We start from the raw sequence: 21,109 nt of genomic DNA, 5'->3' as shown, positions 1-21,109 counted from the left end.
TAATGCCCACAAATATTTCTCGAAAAAGCAGAAGCCCTAATGCCCTCACTACCTGTGATCTACAGCTGTTTAAGGAAAAGTATTACTCAGAACTTCAAATTTAATACATTGTTGATTTACCCAAGCAGGGTCTGACCTTATAAAGGTTTAAAAAGGGAACTTAAATGCATAAAACTAATGAAATTCAAAGTGCATGTTGCCACAGTAATAGGAAGTCAGATGAAAATAAATAGTAAAATAGCACTTTGGGAATACTTTCCGGCTGCAGGTTGAAACCCACTTCTCTGAAGAAAGAATCACAATAATAATAAAGCAAAGCACTAAGGGAGGGAGTGATTCTGCTCTAGACTGAAGAGAAAACTGCTCCTAGCTCTGCAGTAGGCACCTGCCATGAGTGTTGTTGGCATGTGCTGCTCCTCCATTGTTAATTCTGACACCCTTCAGTTCAGATTTGGGGTTTGCCTCCTGATGTTGAGGGCTGCAGAGCTACTGCCCCATAAAACACATAAAACCATCTGTAGCTGGTGGAGATTGGAGAGCTCAGCCCCAGACATCAGAAGGAAGTACTGTCAGAAAGCAAAATGCGTCTTCTCACCTTAAATTTAGTATTTCTATAAAACCCCCAGCATTTATGTATTAGACACACGCTATCCGAATGGCATATTAAACAACTCAGAAATAACATTATATAGTCAAATAAATCATTGTTGTTTGGAACAGCAGAATGGTTATTCTGCCCAGAGCAGCTGTGGCTACCCCATCCCTTGAAGTGTTCAGGGCCAGGTGGGATGAGGCTTGGAGCAACCTGGTCTAGTGGAAGGTGTCCCTGCCCATGACAGGGGGTGGAATGAGATGGTCTGTAAGCCCCCTCCCATCCCAAACCATTCTGTGATTCTATTCCACTGCAAATTTCAAAATTCAGGGGGTTTTCCCCATTTGATATGAAAACATATTTGCCACCAAGTAGGAATTCTGACTCCATCAAGGAGCTGTCAGATAACACACAGAGAAGTTCACATTTTCTACCCACAACAGTGTGGCTCTCTTGGAAATGCAAAAGCCCATGGGGAAAATACACCAAGTGCTGTTATTTTGCCCTGAGTCTCGTTGCTGGCACATAAGACAGAGGAAGGTGGTTGGATGCTCACTGTCTGGCAGGTCAGTGCTGCTCCAGAGATGCTTTTCCACCCTGGGCTCAAGCTCCCTCCCAGCTCCCTGCACTTTTTCAAGTGCTAAGTAATGCTGGGCACCACCTCCGTCCCATTCCCAGCAGCAGTTTCACTCCATGCACTTCTACTGACACTGCATTTATTTATTTTATAATTATCCAGGATGCCTCAACCTCCCTGTGACACAGGCTGTGCTGTCTCTCACTTGCACCAGTTGAACATACCCGTGAAATTTTAAGACCAGAAGAAATCATCTGGTCTGTCAAATAGAGTAACTCAATCCAGGAGAGATGCCTCAGGAAAGAACATGAGAATAGTCATATGGAATCAAACACAGGCCCACGCTCACTGCATCTTCTGCGAGGATGATCCAATATTTGTATGATTTGTACCCATCCATGAATCCTTTTTTTTTTTTTTTTTTTTACTGTTACAAAAGCCCAAACGGCAGCTCAGCCCCATTTTGATTTTTTTTAATAGACTTTATCACTGATAGTTAACTAGCACTGGGCTGCTAACTGGTTCCAAAGAATTATTCCCAATTCCATTAGAGTGTCTATTAACAATTAAACTGGAACGCCTTAATAAAATAGGATTTCCCCCATGTGATGGAGGATGTATTGATTTTGCACTGCCCTAATTGCTGAATTAGAAATATTGGGTGATACAGAGTAAAAGATCTCTGCAGGGTCCAAACTATTACCAATGGAGTAATAATTTTGTACAACTAAAGAATATCAAGTGTTTGAGTGCATTAACAATTATACTGTTAAAATTTTCATTTATGATATTCTATGAATGCTTTTTATCACAAGGAGGGCAGGCAGGCAGCTCTACTCACCTGCCCACAGTCACTGGGAAGGTGGGCAGCTGGGGAGATACTGTTTCCTTCCTTCTTTCATTGTTTTTAAATTGAAAAATGGTGTTTTTCTTCCTGCTTTCTAAAACTCCCTCCATTTTCCAGCACAAAGCTAAGTAAGCACCCAGAAAAAAATTAACTCTCAGCTCCATGAAAGAGAGGAGGCAAAGCTGCAAGGTTGCTGTCACAGAGCCCAGAGCTAAAAATCACCCTGAGACATTAATCCATACCCAGCTCTGCCTCTCCATCAGATACTTCTCCTGATTAAAAGGCCCAGAACTTCCCTAGTTCCACTTGGGAACAGACATGGATATGAAAACAGCCTTTCTATTTAGGGCTGATGCAATGCCCTGGGAGGAGATGGATAAGTACTGAGAGGGAAGAGCTGCCCAAGATGATCAGAAGCATGAACAGCACAAGGAAAACCAAGAATCAAAGCCATTCACCACAAAACCAAGCTCAGCAGTGTAAGATGCCACAAGCATCTCAGATTTTTTTATGCCTGATTTTTTCCCTAATGTAAAAATTATGTTTTTTCATTAAAATTAGAAAAATTGGGAAAACTTTAAAAACAAAATCCTACTTACAGCCAAAACAAATGTTAGACTGCTTGCTGGTTAATATTTAATTTCAGAAAAACATGATTTGTCTTAAACCAGACTTTTGATGCCACAGCAGCACCAGGGAAAAGATGTCAGCAGCATCAGTGGAGATAAAAGCAATGCAATGACATAGCACTGGCTTACAATTCTGTGCCAGTAAATTGGTACAGCTTTCTTATTTGGGAATTCCCAGGTAAAGTCAGGGTCTGTAGGAGGGAATTGCTCTAATTTAACTCAAGTAGGTTCATCAATGTCACTAAATTTTATAGGCAAGACCCAGGCTTGGAGCCAGCATCCCAAGAGATGTCAACGGGCCCTTTTTCACACGAGGTGCTAACTTGGGAGCAATAACCATCACAAGGTAAATGCCAACACTGTTAATGTCTGCTATAAAATCAAGCAATAACGATATTACACAAAATCTACATGCACAGCTGCTAAATCAAGTCATGTTGACTTGTGTGGGAAAGTTCAAGAGACAGCATTGGTTTTCTACTGATTTATTGGTTTTCTACTGATTTATTGTTTTTTGTCCAATTTCACATTCCTGCCTTGAGCACACTGGCCACATCCACCTGCTCAGCTGCCACAAAACTCTGGCAGTGATTGCATCCACAGGAGCTTGGCATTTGTGGTCTGAGTAAATCCTTCAGGAGCTGCAGCCCTTCTATGCAACTAAGAAACAGACTGCATCCCTTCCTCTGCCTGGTGCTGAGGAAATGGGTACTTGCTTGCTGGGCAACTGATCTGATTACTGCATTGTAGCAGATAAAAACCATGAAAATAAGTGGCAGTGTCATCATGATTTTACAAGCTACATTCCCTGCTCAGGCTTTCCAAAGAGGAGCTGAGTTTGTCCATGGAAGGGAGCTCCTAGCTTCAAATCCAGATCAAAAATTAGCAAAATGAGGACAAGCAAGTCTTTTCTGTTAGTAGAAAAAAACGGAAAAATTGGGTAGAAAAAGAGGGAAAATTATTGTTTATCTGCAGTAAAACTAAGGAGATGAGCAGCAAACGACTCAAGATAAAGCATGAAAAGAGACATGTGAAGAGGCTCAGGCCCAAAAGAGGGAGGCTGGGCTGACCAACAAGAATTAGAGCTGCTCAGCTACGAGCAGAGATTTGACCTAGTTGGTTTGACTGAAACCTGATGTGAACATCCACATGACTGATTTTAAGAATCACTGAGTATAACCTATTTAGGAAAAAAAAAAACCAGGTAGCTAAACAAGCAGGCAGTTGTACTCTAGGTCACAATGGCACTGGGTTTGACTTGGAAAGACATAATTCTGAATGGGTATGGGTCGGCAAAGGAACAGCACGGGGTAATAACAAATGTTAGCTGCTGTATACTGCCTGTCAGCAAGTCTGACTAGAAAATAGGACAACCCTTTTAATAAATAAACAGAAAAAGTGTCTGATGTGGAGGGCCTTTGGTTTCAGCTCCGTGCACTGAAAAATCTCACACTAGCAATTCTCAGATATACCCCAAGCTTGGGTGTTTTATTTGGGACAGCTTTGTAGCTCTAAAAAGTCCTATATCCAACACAGGGAATCCTGTATCAAGCTCTGCTTTCACAAAAAACCCCCAGCAGTTACAGAATTAAGCACCTGCTTAAATCTAAGTGTCCCTAAATTAATTACACTGATGTCCATGCACGAAGAGGATCATTCTGGAAATGTGTGTACTGTATAGTTTAAAAACAGCAAATGCCACACAGCTGAAATCAAAATAGAAAATACGAAATGGTGACTAGAAACTGTCAGGGAGTATTTTATTAGACGGCAACACAAGCACTCTTGTGAAAGGCCACGGTGTTTAATGACTTGCTTTTGTGAGCAGTGGAAAAACCCTGTTCTCCTGCAGCTTTGTGCTCCAGGCTTGCCTTATCCCTGTCAAATAAGATGCAGCTTCTGTCAGGCATTTTCCCGGTGACTGAGGCATCCCTAAAGCACATCTCCTGATGCTGACAGTGTACTTGAGCTCCTGCTCCAGGCTTCCACCCAATCTGGTAAATATTCAGCTCCTTAACCTCCACCCTCATACCTGTTCCCATAAATACAGAGAAATGTGATATTCTTGAGTCCTCTGCCTCATTGTTACACCCTGCTGGGACTGAGCTTCAAGGAGGGGCTGCCAGGCAGGCGGTGGCACAACCCACTGGCAACCAACACACCAGACTAACAACCTTCTCCAGAGGCGTGGTGCTGTCGTGGGGTGAGCAGTGCTGCACGCACTGTGTGCTTGCCAGCTTCCTCCTCTGGCCCTGCTTCTGCAGGAGATAACACACCTAGAGCTGCTGCTGGTGTCCATTCATGGAAAGGTAACAAGAACCAGGAGATTTCCAGTTTACACAATTACCACAAACCAGTTATTCTCCGTCTGAGCGCCATGTCAAGTTCAACCCAGAATCAGCAACAGGAGAACACATCAATGTCACTCTCACTGCTGCTCTGTCAAGCACGGCTGTTGAGAGGCATCTGCCATCTTATTAGCTGAATCCTACATACCAGAAGAGAGGTTTATGACTGATTTAAGCTCTAAATAAGCATTTACTTGCTTATTTTCATTCCTGCACAACTGCCTTTTTGTAAAGATTTGTGAATCACTATCATTTGCAATTGGACTAGATGACCATTGAAGGCCCTTCCAACTCAAAATATTTTATTTTCTACCCTATTTTATTCTACTCTGTTGCTTACCATTCTAATTTTGCTATGTGCCAAGCAAATACCTAATGTGCACCTTACTTGGCCCTGGTTGAGACTAGAGCAATTTCCCTTTGGGCACTTTGCAATATAAAACCAGAGCAGTGGCTGTTCCTGCTCACCAGCACAACATCCCTCGACCTCTCCAAAGAACCCCAAGGTCAGATGTCTATTAGACACCCTATACAGAGCACAATGAACATCTGCAATTAAATGCAAGGCAACTGATCCCTACAGAGTCCAGAGCAGCCTCTATGAACCCCAAGACCTGAACTGGAGTCGGGGCAGAGTTTTGCATCTCTCACATGAGCTCTCACAAGCCAGAAGGTCACTGAGCGACCTGCAGATCACCACATGCTGCTCTGGGGAGCTGCTCCTTCAGCTGCTGATGCCTGAAATGTGTGGCCACCACTGTCAGGATCTTGGGCAAACCCTTCAGAGCCAAAGGCAAACGGGCCCGACAGAAGAGTTGGGCAGGTAATGATCTCAATCCCATATATATCAAAGAGATCACTTCTCAGATAGCTTTACAGGAACAGGCATTATAAAGGTCCAAAGGTTTGAACAGGGTCTCCTTTTCAAAGGATATATAATTGTTGCTGAGAATGTTAATGATCTTGAACTTCAAAGCATTAAAATATCTCAGGGGTAAGTGCAGTGTCCAATATTAATTCTACTTCAGTGACAGGAAAAAATCTGTTTCCTCTGTGATAGCTGAAAACTACATGTAAATCTTCCAGAGACACAGCAGAAGCCACCTCTTGATCACAATGCCATCAGCTGCACGGTGTGAGAGGAGCTGTACAGCTCAATGATGAGAACCAGGAAAGTGCAGGTGCAGAGCCAGGTCTTCACTGAGATGAACAGAGATCCTAGAAAAGCCATGGGGTCTCTAATCCCTCTCTGCCTCTCTCTGGGGCACTTAGGAGGTATCTGGAAGATCCAAGGCAAGGAGGAATATTACCCCATCCAGTGCAATTGGAAGGTCAGCTTCGGACCTTCAGTGCAAGTGAAGCCTTGGAGTCTTTGGGGAGACCTGGAGGGACAGGAGGCATCAGGCACCCCAGCTGCTGGACCCGAGGACACTGCTGAAAGGGAGGATGCTCAGCAGGTCTGGGGCCATTAAGTGCCTCTCGTTAAGCATTAATTCAGGTGATACTGAGGGTGGCCATGCTGCAGGCTGGACAGGAAAGTGAGCTGCTGCCTGCAGAGCTCTTTACTGCAGGAATTGGAAGGTCTGCAATGAATGATGAAGAGCTATGCCACAGAGTTACGGCCCTGCGACCAACACCAAGGAGCACGTAGGGAAAATAGCAGCTAAAACAGGGATAAACATCCCCAGGAGCCACGGAGAGGTGTGGGCTGGAGCCGTCTCTTCAATCTGATTTCCACTCAGCTACTCAATGTGTCGCCTCCGTATCCTTCCCTGGTACAACTGATTGCTATGAGCAAGTCATTTCTGTGTGTTAAAATTACATAAAAGAGCCATGACAATCTTGAAAATACAGTGGGCAGCAGAAAGGACGAGGATGCTGGGGAAGAGTACCCCAGGCAAGGAGCTCCCCTCAGCCTTCATCCTCTCACACCCTACATCTGAGCTCTGGCAATTAAAGGGTAGAAGAGCTGATTGCTGCAGTCACGCTTAACTGAGGGCCTTTGTCCCAGGAAAGCCAACACCATGAATTACTGCTCTGTATTTACGAAATGCCAGCAAAGCTGAAAGATAAACCATGGCATGAAGCTAAGGAATTTTTATAGCACAGGCTGGTGAAAGCTTATCTTGTAAATCTATGATTATAACCCACGCCCGCCCTCCTTGAGAGCCTCTCTGCTTTTAATTAGCAGCGATACAATTTTTTGTTTAGTTCGTTAGCTATTCCCTAAAGCAATGCAGAATGAAACTACCTGCTCTGGACTTAATCCTGTGACAGCAGAGTGCCTGCTCTGAGGAGCCAAACCTGACACACAAACTTTCAGTAACAGCGACTGTAAAAGATTTGGCTTCAATCTATTTGCAGGACTGGAAAAAAACACAGAAATTCACATGATTACTATAATTTTCAGAAACAATTGGGGAAAAAAAAGAAGAGGGAAAAAGTGAGAAGGTTTGTTAGAAAGAAATTAAAAGCAGCAGGTGGAAGGGTAAGAAAGGGAAGCTTCCATGGCACCTATTAGCAAAATATGCACCACCAAGAGAAGGTTTAAGACATGGCCATAATACAGCAATATCATTAAACAACCAAGCTACAGGAGTAAAAGGCAATACCTAGCCTGAAAAATCATCTCAACTGGGAGAATTGTTAGGATAAAAATCTATAGAAAGAAAGGGGGAAAAAAAAGGTAATAAAATATGAAGAAATAAGGGGAATCTTTCTTATGGGTTAATAACTTATCAGGATTTAGGACACCAAGGACAGAGGCAGATGGTCAGGTTTTCACAAGTAGAGGTGCAGGATCTTGCCATGGGATAAATGGGATATTCATAAATGGCTTGGGAAGGAGGGGGATAAAGAAAGGACAAGTTTGCTGAGCCATGCAAATTTATTCAGAGTATTCAAAACTAAAGCTGAACGCAAAGAGCTGTAGAAGGCTTTCCTGAACTGGATGTCTCGAAACACCATGGCAGGTGAAATCCAAGGTCAAGAAATGCAGAGTAAGGCACAGAGAACAACCATAGCCACACGTAGTGATGGGTTCTAAATGAGACACTGACGCTCTGCAGAGTTCTGCAAGCCATGTTGGACCATTCTCAGAAAACATCAATTTAATGCTCATCAACAAATATAGAACAATCCACCCCAAAAAATACACAATTAAGTTATTTTGGGAAAAACGCATTTTGGAAAGCAATTCAAAGAGAAGAGCAAAGGCAGCCTGTTCCCTTGACTTGGTTCTGGCTTCGTTCCCCACAAACAGTGGCACCAATGTCTGGTTTTGCAATTCTCCCTTTTGCATTCAGGCTTGACTCTGTCCAGGAGCTGGACAGATTCCTGCAGGTGCTGGCTGGCTGCACAAAACTAATCCAGCATGAGCACTGTTTGTCACAGGTGGGTAAAAAAGGGGTCAGTCCAGGGGTCTGGCTCCAACAGGTCAATATCCCTGGTCACGTTCATACCACCCAAGGGTCCCCACACTTCTAGGAAACCTCCAGCCACAAGAAGTTGGTATTCAACCATTAAGAAACTGGGAAGACTGCAGCACCCTTTTTTTGGACGAGTTCCACCCATGCTCCAAAGTTAAAAGCTGATGCAAAAAAATGTATCATTATCCATCTCCATGACAGCTTGAGTCAACCAAACTCAACCCAGAACGAAGAACTCTCATTCCAGGCATAAAAAAATAGGAAGATCCATCAGAAAGGGAAGTGCAGTTAAAAAAGAGGCAGTAATGACAGACCAGAAAGAAACTGGTTTGTATTTTTAGAAAAAGGAAAGAAAGACATGGTTAAAAAGCAATTTCCAGGAGAGGAAATCAGAGTGCCATACTGCAGAGAGACAGGCAGCTCCTGGTGACTATGCAGCAACCAAAAAATCCTGACTTTGCACGCTCATTTGTCTGAGCCTGGGCAAATGAAACACAAGACCTATTTCTTTGTGTGTCTGTGAAATACCATAGCATTTTTATACAACCTGCAGTTCATGTCTGTGCACCTCTACGCATTTTGGCTGTCTCATAATTGTCCCTTTAACTCTTCCCCAGGCCACTAGGGACCTTAATTCTATTTTTTTTTTTTGCCTCAGGTTACCAGGAGAGGGGATATCTGGGGTGTGGAAGAGCAATCAAGAGATCATTTGGGCAGGGACTGAGCAAACAGCCATCACCTGATCCCCCATGAAGAGCTCCAAAAACAACACATATAGAGGGGTACATGGAAAAACTAATGAACCCATGCTTTTCTGTGAGGAGGAGAAATCTGTGTCCAGCAAGTCCCACAAAATCTTCACATCAGGTTGTGTTTCTCAGAAACACTTCTCAGCTGTAGAGGTTTCTCCCTCTGACATTCCCCACACCAGCTCACAGGATCAAATAATGTTTGTTATTTAAGACTGTGGTTGCAAATACCTGGTGGGACACTGCCTGAGGGCTGGTACTGCATGGGCTCAGTATCAGTGTTTGTGTGTCTTAGATTTGCACTTTTTGGTTTTCAGAGATTTGAACTGGAATGGCAAACCAAACTCAGATTTATGGTTTTATGTGTAAAACTCATTATTCACAACAGAAAAAGTAAAGGAAACCCAAGGAACAATACATTACCAATACTGTCAGAGACACCATCAACTTCAATATCTCAAGCTGTTTAGTTTAAATGTACTTTTGAAATAGGAGAATCTGAAATTCCCCTGCCAAATTCTTTATAGGATCAAAGGAAAACACTTCTCCAGCTTCTGCAACTCTTTGAGGTGCCTTGTCCCTGCCTGCACTTCCTGGCTGCACGTACCTCAGCCCAGAACATTTGTCCCCAAAGAGATGGAGGCATCTGCATATTTGATGTATCTCTCCTTGCAGAACCCTCAGAAGGCTTAGCTTGGCAGAAATGGCAGCAGGTAAAATTTAAGGCTAAGAAGTTTAGTTGGTAAGTGAAGCAAATTTTAGACATGTTGAGAAGCAGAAGGCACTCTATTCCTACCCAGAGCAGCTGGCTGGTTTTTGTTTGTGTATTTCAAAGAAAAATAAAGGTGTGATAATTTGACACAGTCCAGAGTGTTTGTGTCTATATTTTCACTTTATAATAAATCAAAACTAAATTGGTAATCATGGACATGGGTTGGATGAAACTGAGTTTTTCCTGGCCAAGAGGAATCCTATCCTAATCCATTAACCAGTGCTTAACATCCATTAACAATGCAGGAGGAGGAAAACTGGAAGATGAGGAAGGCAGATAAAATAAAGCAGAAAAGGGATGCCTAAGGACACATTTCTTCAGAGTTTGCTCCCAGAGGGATGTTTCTGGATGCCTTATTTTTGCCTGGTTGAGGTAATCACTGGCATATAATGTAGTGATAGGGATTATCTTTTCCACTCCAACAGGAACTGATGTTCTGTCATAACTGCAGTGTGTAACCCGTCGAAACCTCATCTAATATAGTGGTAAATGGACTCTGAAAATCACCACCATCACAAAAGGTTCTATATAATATACTCTACATAAACAGAATTTTCCTGGTGTGCTTCCCAGCTACAGGATTCCCAAGCAAAACATCCACAACTTCGTTACAGGTAGGAAAAGGAGAAGGCTTGGATACTTTGACTCCTTGGGACTACAGATGTGCCCTGAATACAATGGTCTGTTTTACAGAGATGAGAGCAACACCCAACATCACCTCCTCACGTACGCCGGCGTCAGGAGTATTTACGGAAAGCTGCCGCTGCCGCCTGGCCCCGACACAATGTGCTCCAGCACTATCTGCTCCAGACATCTCACAAGTTCATATTAGAGCTGGTGCAGCCCACGGATGTGTTTGAGACTGACAGCAGCTCCCTCACCCTCCCAAGAGCCATCCCCAGCAGGGAGAGCGGAGAAGGTCCGAAAGGGCAGCATTCCAAAGGGCCACTACCAATGCCTGCCCAGAGTGTTGAGAAATCCTGGATGGGTGGGGAAGAAGAAGCCCAAATTATGGTGGCTTACCGTTGGTGGGCAAGAGACAACAAAGCTGATGCACCTGAGACAAACTATGGGAAAAATCTGCATGCTTGAAGGCCTGCATGAGGTTCTTTGTGTCTTACTGCTGGTCCTACATTGATGGGTCTCAAACCTGGAACCCCATAAGTCTCAGAGTGGAAATCAAAAACATAAGAGATCACAGAATGACTTGGGTTGGAAGGGACCTTAATGATCATTTCATTCCAACCCCCCCTGCCGTGGGCAGGGACACCTGCCAGTAAACCAGGCTGCTCCAAGCCCCATCCAGCCTGGCCCTGAACACTTTCAGGGATGGGGCAGCTACTTCTCTGGCAAGTTACCGCAGATGAACTACTGAAGTAGCCTACAGCAAAATTAACATGGAAAAAAATACATTTACTCCTTCCTGTCGACTCGGAGGTTGTTGCTGAGCGTGATGAGAACAGTTCAGGCTGTGACCACCTCGGGTGTTTAAGCCAAGCAGACCAAAGCCAGCCTACCAAGGCAACAGGCACTGGCACTGTGGTGCCCAGCTGCAAAGGCTGCAAACCAGCAGAGTTTACTCTGTCAGTTAACTGGAAGGTTAGTGTTTTTTTTAAAAAAAAAAAAAAAAAAAAAGGAAGAGAAAAAACCCAACCAAACAACAATTTGTCTCCCTAAGAAGATTAATAGGTGCATTTAAAGAAATCAGGCTGTAGGCTTAATGAGAGAGAGGCAGCAAAATCCTAAATGTGAGACCTCCTACAGTTTTTCAGTCCAGCTGTACAATCAAATAATAGTTTATGTAACTAGGATTGAAACAAAATAAATTAAAAGTAATTTCATGTTTCATCAAAAGAAAAAGTACAGTTCAGAGTCAACACAGAAAAAGATCTAGTTCAGCCCCACATTTTCCCCAGCCTTTCATAAGCTTTGTAGTATCAGCTGATTTGGGTTTTTTCACACGAAAAAGGCAAATTACCAAGTCCCTTAAGAACTTATTATACATTTCCAATTTTCAACTATTCCTATTTTATAATGCATAAACTCATATATCTATAAGTGAAATGTTTTCTTTAGAAGATGAAAGAAAAAAAAAAACATGCTGTTTTTCCTAGGCTGCAATCTGTTTTTTGGTTAAATAATAAAAAAAAAAAAGGGTGGTTAGCAGCTACAACATGTCAATCTTTGCAAGTAATTCCCACGCACAACTTCATCCTTTTGCAGACATTAAATATGGCAAAATCTTTTCGTACTCCTCATGTCTAGACTGATGAAGGAAGGGCACAAGCTACCAACAGACTCTTTCTTCTACTGGAAAACTCATGGCAGACCCATTTGGGTCTCAGGTGTGTTGTTAAGAGTGTCAAACCCCTCTGGATTCATTCAAGAGCTGAAGAAGACATGTCTCACATTGACTTCATCCCCACACACAACTTCCAAGGACAGAGCACCCTGAGAAGCAGCACCCTGTGACCACGCCAGAAGAGGCTGCATACTCCAAGCATCTCCTAACAGAGCTAAAAATCCATAAATAAAGGAAAATTTCAAAATAAATCTTGCTATTCATGACGCTGCAACCCTCAGGACTGGTTCTGCAAAGGGATGTCCACTGAAACCAGGCTCTGAGCGTCTAAGCAGCTGGAAAAGCCCACAAGCCCCCAAGGCCAGGAAAGACTCAAGAAAGGCTAGAAAGCAATGTTCCACTGGTATGCAAGGAAAAAAAGAGAAAAAAGGGTTCAGGGGCTGCTCTCAGCTATTGACATCTGGCTTCTGCAAGCGTCCTTGCCCTGTAAGGCCTCCAGAACTCTGGAGAAGGGTCTGCCACCCTCGGACACCCCAGCTGAAATGCAGGATTTTGACATATCTGCACCAAATGACATTTTGATTCATGGTGATTTTTCTTCTACGCCCTTCAGAGGAGCTGTCAAATCCTCATCTGAAAGCTATTCAGCCTGGGAAACTGCTTTGTCATGTCTGAGACCCTGTGGTCCCTGTCAAGTCCTGGAACTGAGTGAAGAACAGTCACACATGCCCAAAAACCCTCAAAATTCTGTAACATTTCTCAAGCAGCATGGATGAGTTTTCTATGCAGCATCTGCTTGCTCTAAGTTTAGTTATAGGTATCAAAAAATGGGAAACCCTCCAAGAAGACAGGAAATGCTCTTCTCATGAGGACCTACACATGACCAGAGAAGAGGCCCAGGTGGCTCTAAGGTCCCTCTGGAGCCTTTTCTTCTCCAGACCAAACAACCCCAGCTCTCTCCATTGCCTGTCTCCGTAAGAGAAGAGTGTCTCATTAAAGATCTCAGTCATTACCTCGTTAGTGGGGGTTTGATGGGATGTCTAATGGTGTCTATCAGGCCCAGAGGTTTCCCCCAGCCCTGTGCTTCCACCTTTCCCCAGCAGTACCTTGCACACCCCGCTGCAGTCACTTGGTTCTTGGACTACTGTGCCCACCTCAGGGAGCACTAACAGTCTCCACATGGAGATGTTCATCTTGTTGCTCTAGGGAGAAGGTGCAGAAGATGTAAAGGCTCTTCCTGTGCTAAGGACAGGATCTGGGAACAGACTGGGCAGGAGAGAGGTTTGTGTTGTAGCTCCTCATAGAAGATGCCTAACACACTCTACTGCATTAAATATACGAACATTTTTCTTCTATAGACAATGACCTAGAAACACAACTAATCATTTCTGAAAAAAGAAAATGCACCAAACTATTTAATCACATCTTCAGGGGGGAATGAAGCCAGTAAAAACAGCTAATCTGCTGCTCATCACAGAAACTATCGTTTTGGACTGAGGGGGACTTTGTATATTCAGAGGCGAGGGTTTTATTTAAACCTTCTGTGATTATATATCCCATTATGCCATCTGGTAAACTGCTTCTACACTTATTTATGCTCACTATTGACATACATTTCATTACCATTTGGCTAGCATGGACCTCTGAACTGCAGAGATGTGCCTTTGCTAGCCATCGTAACCATCTTTACCACCCAGTGCCAGCAGCTAGGCTGGAGGGCATATTCCCTCTCCATCTCCAGCCAAACCATGGCACTTAAACAAACAAGGAGGGAAAACAAAATTAAAATTATATTCAGAGATGCTTTTCTTGACTTGTCTCAGAGGAGCTCAACATGGGTAGGGAGCTGCTGTCTTCTGCCCTCCCAATTCACCATCCCCAGCCTGTTAATGGGGCTGGGGGTCTCTCTTCAATATCAAATACAAACTAGGAAAGCTGCAAAGGCCAAGGGTGAGTGGGACACCACCATCAGTGTAGTTAAGTCATCTTTGGCAATAAACACAAGCAGAGCACCTCATGAACATCCCTTCCAGCCACGCCATAAAGCACCAATAGGGTCCAGCGGTGCTGATTGCTCTTGCAGCCTCCCAAACAGCACATTGGAGGTGCTGGGTGCTCTCAGCGAGGAGCCAGCTCACCGCATTCATAAAAACTTCCCAGCATCAGTGACATGAAAAGCGGTACGATGTGCTCAGCGATGACTGACAGGCTGCACAGCAGCACCTTGGGGTCACGCCAGAGCTTAGCACCTCCAGGCACGAAAAAATACAAAAAAGCTCGTTCCTAGGAATCGTCGTGCTCATACACTGATACAAAAATAACAAATCTGTCATTCAAACAGACATTTGAAAACACAGTGATGGCTCAACAGTGACGATCAAATTCAAGAAGAGTAACAGTTTACGATGTGTGGGACTGGGATGACCATCAGCACTTGCTGTCGCTCACTGGCCAAAATAAAACCCAAGGAACAACCCAGAGCAGCGGCGCTCAACAGCAAAGCTGACATGATAATCTTATTGTCACATTTAGTGAAAAACCAAAACGCCTTTGCCATGAAACCGTTTCACCCTACTGAGCTACTTGCTCTTGGGAAGCACTCTTAGCACCCTGACTGCCTGTCCCATCCTTCCCAAGGGGCACCTCACGCACTAGGAAATTAACCTGATATTGGAAAAGGATTGCTGGAAAAACACCCTGGGCCAGCCACGGTGCCAGTCCCAGCCGGGGAAGCGGTGAACACGGCTGTGCAGAGAGGCTGTGTGGCAGGCAGGCTGTGGTGTTCTGCCAGTCCAGATGCACATCAAGTATTCCCCAAACTCATATGAACTGCAGGAATATGCCACAGCACTGACTATCTGTTTGCACTGAATTGGAAACATGATGGGAAACATCAAATATGTGCTCGAGTCACACAGCAGAGAAAAGAAACAGCTTTATTCCAGCGTGCTGGAGAAGCAGAAGTGGAGAGGCAGAGGAAGCCAACTCAACCTTAGCAACAATGTGGAGGGACACAAGCCCCAATGGATGTGGTCACTTGAGCTGCAGCTCCATTCCTGAGCATCAGCAGAAGGATCAGGATGGTCTGGGTTGGAAAAGACCCTAAAGATCACCTAGCTCCAATCCCCATGGGCAGAACACCTTCCACTAGAAGGCTGACCTTCAGCACTCAGCTTTCCAGTGCAAAGGAAGCAGCCCTGCCGTAGCTTCAAACTGTACCAGGAGATGCCAAGGATTCCTCCACCTTTTCAACCAGCACAAGCCAACACAGCAAAGGACATCAATCCTTGCAAATTCTTCTACATCCTTTCTGAGCAGAAGTGGACACTGCAGGGACATCCCCAGGAGCCCCTCACCCAGCAAAAGCGAGGGGTAAAGATCCATGCCCACAGCAAACCATCCAGGCTAATTCCAGCAGTGAGAAACCCCGACCTGTGAGGCAGATTGCAAATCTGTGTATTTGTTTTGGAAATAAAGGCATTAATAATTGATGCCAAACACTGTGAATATTGATGAGCACGTTCCCAGAAGAGGTTTTGGAGTTACTTAAGCACCCAGAATTGTGCCGTCTGGATTCAGTGGCCTAATGGCTGCTGTCAGAGCAATCACAAGTACGCAAAGCACTGTGTCACCACCACCTGCCCATCACAGGGGGGGAAGATGAATTGAAGTCCAATGGGGTATTTAACACCACAAATATTTTGACTTGATCCATCATGTACACTATTTTCTATTCCTTTTACTTTTTGTTTTGCTCACACGAGTTTAATGATCTCAAAACACTGCGTATCTGTTCTTCCCTTCCTCACTTAAACCCAGTCTCAGCTCCCTCCTGACCCTCCAAATGTCTTGCAGCAAATAAACTAATGCTCAGTAAGTGCAGAAATATGGCAGGCTTTCCCAGAGTGCTAGTCCATGGCCCAGCCAGGGAAAAACTATTTTAATATTTGAGGAAATCCCCAGCAATGCCTCTTATGGTGATGCTGGGCTCAGAGTCTTTGGGGAGAACAGAGCATGGAAATGAGGATGGAGCTGGCTCTTTGGGTTCTCCAGGTAAGCACGAGCCCTCTCCACAGCCTGACTTCCCATCACACAGTCTGGTTTTATTTCTAGAACAGTCATATGAAAATGGACATCAACTGCTCATTTCTGCAAGCTTGGGAGAAGTGCCCATATAAAAAGAAATAGGCAAAGTTGCTTTTTTTTGAAAAAATTATCTTTTTGTATAAACTTCTCATTTCTCATTGTGATGGTACTTTACAGCAAGCAGACAAGAACACTCAAGTGAGCTACTGAGAGGGTAAAAGGAATCATCCAGACTAGAATGGTTTGTCCAAAGTTTCTCTGTTTTAAAAGGCTCTTTCTTTCAGTTCTGCTTCTCCCATACCCTATCACCAGATTTTTTTACTTCAAGCTCCACCACCTGCCAAACAGAGCAATGCTAAATGTACAGCAGGGTAAACATGATCAGCACTTGCCTTGCCATTGTTCCAAGCCAAGAGAAGACTCTGGGGGAGCTCATAGCCTGTGCCAAAGGTGCTACCATGCAGTACTGGAAACATTCCCTCTTGGTCGCTTCAGGACCTTCAGCTCACAGCAAGCCTACCTTGAGGCTTAAGAAATACTGGGGTATGACCTAAAGTATGGAAAACAAATGTCCTGGCACCTCTGACAGTGTGCCATGGGAGAAAGCTCCCTCCCAGCCTCGCAGCCTGCCTGGCTGCTTGCAATGTGCATCACCCAGAGCCAGAGAAACAGCAGTACTGAAAGCACTGCTGCTCCCACAGACAGCCCCTGAATTTGTGGCTGGTTCTCAATGCTTCCCAGGAGACTGCCCCTCTTCCCCTCTCCCATCCTTCAGCATGAGCTCATGCATCCAGGTGTCAAAAAGAGCCTTTTACAAGCTCCACAGCTGAGCAGCAGAGACCGAAAACCTGAATGAATCCAGCATAAATCAGGCACATACAATCAGAAGCAGCAATAAAGTGTCTCTGCAGGTTACCAGGAAAACCAGCCATTTAAAGCACTGTGCCCCAAGCTACAGTTCTGAACTTGGGATCATCCCTGCTCTGCCATCCAGGACTTTTTCATCCATCCATCCATCCATCCATCCATCCATCCATCCATCCATCCCATAACATGAGCTTAGGGGGTCTCTCTGGAGGAACAGACCAGAGCTTACCAGGCACTGGAAAGCTTTCTGTCCAAATGCATCAGCAACCAGTCTGGGTTCCTTTGATTCTAGAGGTTAATGATGCTCCAGCTTTTCACCTCCTTTCAGGCTAGAGCTCTGTTTATCTGAGCAGACGTTCCATCCCTCCTCAGATTCAATCTCTCCTTGCTGGAGTACCAGATCCAGGCACAGCCCCCTCAGGTGAGATTCCAGTAGCTCCTTGCACAAGGGTGAGGTTTACACTGAAAAGAACTTGTCTGATGCAACCCTGCACCATGTTGGCCTTTTCCAGAGCTGCATCCTGCTGGCAGAGCCAAACAACCCCACAGCTGAGCACTGCTCCCAGCTTCCCTCCAAACTCTGGCTCCCCCGTGCCTTGCCAAAGCATGCAAGCAGAAAATCAAAGTTTATAAATAGTGGTACATGTTGCAACCTAGTGAGAAGATGCTGCTCCTATTTGTGGTTTCTACTCTCTGAAACATCTTCACAGTGGATGCACATTTCCTTAGAAACTGTTATTAAGAATTTAAACACAAGACCTCGAAATCCACGGTACCCCCTATAAGGTATTCAGGCTATTTCTCTGTGTAACACAAAGCAAACTGTGAAAAATTACACAGGAAAGTGTTTTCTGTGGTTTTCACTGGCTTACATGTGGATTTATGTTACTTAATTCAGAGGAAAAAAAGAAAATTGTTCTGATATTGAGAGAAATCCACTTTCTCTGGTCACTTGAGATTTCTAGAGCAGCACCTTTTGCACTGCACACTCACTGCTTGGCCAGCATATCCTGTGCTCTGCTGAACCTTTCACAACATATGGTCTGTCTTATGTGCCCACTCCTGCACCTCACAAAAGGGACTTTCTTCTGATGCCTGATTCCCCTTCATTGCCACTTTGTTACCTTGAATTAAAATCCCTCAGTGTCATCTCAGCCCCCCCACGCCCCTCCCACGCTTAGGTTTTAAACATTGGCATAGCTCAGCATCGTCCCCATCCCACTGCTGCTCCACAGCACAGCCCCACTTGGCCCACCTCTTTAATTGCATTAATTAATTGAGAGGGAGGGCAGCTCCCCAGCAGCAGCTTCCCAGGAGGCACAGGAGCTTCAGTTCAGTGTGCGAGGGCTGGAGCATAGCCGGAAAAAACAACCTGGTGTTTCTGGCAGGAGAGGAGCGTGGATGGCCAGTGCTACAGACTGTGCTCCTCCACACACCAACCCTGTGTGCTCCAGGACCCTAAAAGCCCCTGGAGCCCCCAGTGCTGCATAACAGCAAACACAGACACTGGACAGTAATGGGGGAGCAGTGCCAAAATTGGACAGAGACAGCAGACCTGCATGGCTTCCTCAGCTCCTCTCATTGCAGTGGCCTAAAGAGCCCTGCAGGTATTTAATTTTAAATTCTTCAAGTAGCTACAAACAACTTTTCACTGGCAGAATCCAAAGCAGAGGGGTTGTTACTCTCTAGCAAGGGAAACTGAGAAAAATGTAAAGAAAAATGAGCACGATTTCACTCAGAGGTATTTTTTTCACACTCCCTGTGTGAAAGCTCACGGGGATCTTACAGACTGAAGCCTGCCCACAGCTTTGCTGCCCTGTAGCATCCCTGAATCCCACTGGATGTTACAGTGCTGCCTGTGAGCAGCGACTGCAGCCCAGCAAGACAGAGCCCACTGCCAGGCAAGACTGCAGCCTCCTGCTCATACTCCCGCCTGGATTTTCCCTGTTTGAAGCACCACGCCTGGCAAGACCAGCAGTGCTCATCACTGCCCAGGCGAGGCGAAGAGCCCAGAATGGCACTGCCTCGGCCACACACTGAGGGCAAACCGCTCGCTGAGTCCCCAGCATCCCTTCGTGCAACTTTCTGCTCCTTGCCTTTATTTTTTTCAGATAGGATGATGTTTTAGGATTGTTTTGGTTTTTTTTAAAAGGAATATCTCTTATCCCATGCTCTCTTTCGAAGTATCTCCCTCCCAGCTGGCACTGCCTGGCAGAAGGAGAAGGGCTCGGTGCAGTTCCCTGTGAGGTTTTGCACCGATGACTCCTGGCAGGGCTGCATGTCCCTCCTGTTACATAACGACCTTTCCCGTTTGGTGCCGGCTCCTCTTGGGGTGACCACGTTTGGGAGTGGTCACATTTGGAGTGCTCACATGCCTCAGCTGTGCACTGCCAGGCACCATCCCCCCATCCCGAACAGACCCATCAACCCTGAACCACCCTCCTTTCTCCTTATGCCTCTCCCCTTGCTCCTGGATCTCTGCCCACCGGGCAGCACCCCGCTTTCTCCTGCCCCCCAAACATGATACTCCTCCCTGGGCACTCCATCCCTCTTCCCTTCCCCGCCCCCAAACCGCACCTTAGCCCTCCCCAGCACCCACAGGTGTCCCCCCAGCTCCTCTGGGCTGCACCCTGCAGCAGTGACCTGCCTCGGGTGCCTCCAGCACCTCCCTGAGCCCCACTGAGCACCTCCCTCACCCGCCTTCTCCCTGCTGCCCACACCCCACAGCCGCACCGTCTCTCCCCTCGGCTCGCACTCCGTGCTTACTCCTGTCTCACCTGTTCTCCTGCAGATGCCCCACAGACCTGCACCCCCCAGACACCCCTGCACCCACCACACCAGCACCCATCACCTCTCCGCCGCACCCCGGCACGGCTCAGCCCCGCACCCGACACCGCGGCACCTCCCGCCCGCGTGTCCCCACACGCCCGTGCCCCCACACACACCCGCACCCTCCAGCCCTACGCACCTGTGCCCACAGCCCCCCGCGGCCGTGCCCCGCGCCCTCACAGCCCCCCGCAACCCCGGAGCCCGCGCCCGACCCCGCGCCCCCCGCCGGTCCCCGCCCCGCGCTCTGACCTGGGCCCGGCGGCGGGCGGGAGCTGTCCGCCGCCGCCCGGTGCTGAAGGCGGCTTGGCGGCGGCGGCGGCGGCGGGCGGCGGCGGGGCCCCTCCGGCGGCGGCGGCGGCGGGCGGCAGCTGCCCGTCGTCGCCGCCGCCCTCCAGGCTGGCCTCGTTGCCCATGTCGGGCCGGGCGGGACCGGGACCGGGGCCGCTCCCTCAGCGCAGCGCCGCCCCCGCCGCCGCCATCAGCCCCGCGCCGCCATCGCCGCCCGCCCGCGCCGCCCCGCGCATGCGCCGCCTCCGCGCCCGCTCGCGCCGCGGGCACGCGCGCGTTCGCCCGACCAATCGCCGCCAGCCCCCCGGGGCCCCGCCGACACGTGCCCCTCGGCCCCGCCCCGCCCCGCCCGCCGGCCAATCGGCGCCGCGCAGCGCCTGCGCTCGCGCCCGCCAGGCGGCGCCACGCGAGCTCCCGCGCTGGCCGTCAATGAGCGGCCCGTCTGCCGTGACGTCACGGCCCAGAGACCAATGGGCGCGCAGTTCCGCATGAGGTTACACCCAGCAGCCAATGAGCGCCCGCTCATCCATGAGGTCACGGGCTGATGTAGGATGTCACACACCACTGACCAATGGGGTGTCTCCTCATCCATGAAGTCATGTGCTGCTCCTTGAAGTCACAGCATGACAACCCGTGAACACCTGCCTCCTTCATGACGTCAGAGTCTGCCCCAGAACATCACACCATGTAAGCCGATAAGCACCCACCCCCCCATGATGTTTAAGAACATCACACCCTGCCTGCCAATGAGGATCTTGCGCCATTGTGAGGTCATGCGCTGCCTTGTGATATCAC

The 21,109-nt window shown here is 46.9% G+C and overlaps 1 protein-coding gene across 2 annotated transcripts in view; it reads right to left on the bottom strand.

The window, feature by feature from the left end:
• Positions 1–20,454, bottom strand: part of BSN (bassoon presynaptic cytomatrix protein) — an 86,716-nt gene extending 66,262 nt beyond the window's left edge. For both annotated transcript variants that reach the window (XM_086845103.1, XM_086845102.1), the window contains exon 1: positions 20,276–20,454. In XM_086845103.1, coding sequence (XP_086701229.1) covers positions 20,276–20,439 — 164 coding nt within the window. In that variant the 5' untranslated portion in view covers positions 20,440–20,454. The remainder of the gene's footprint in view (positions 1–20,275) is intronic.
• Between the last annotated feature and the right edge of the window lie 655 nt (positions 20,455–21,109).

This window comes from Cyanistes caeruleus, chromosome 11 (genome assembly GCF_971803275.1).
Source record: "Cyanistes caeruleus chromosome 11, bCyaCae1.hap1.1, whole genome shotgun sequence".
NCBI lineage: Eukaryota > Metazoa > Chordata > Aves > Passeriformes > Paridae > Cyanistes > Cyanistes caeruleus.
The sequence above is the reverse complement of the archived record's forward strand: the minus strand, read 5'-3'. Positions and strand labels throughout refer to the sequence as shown.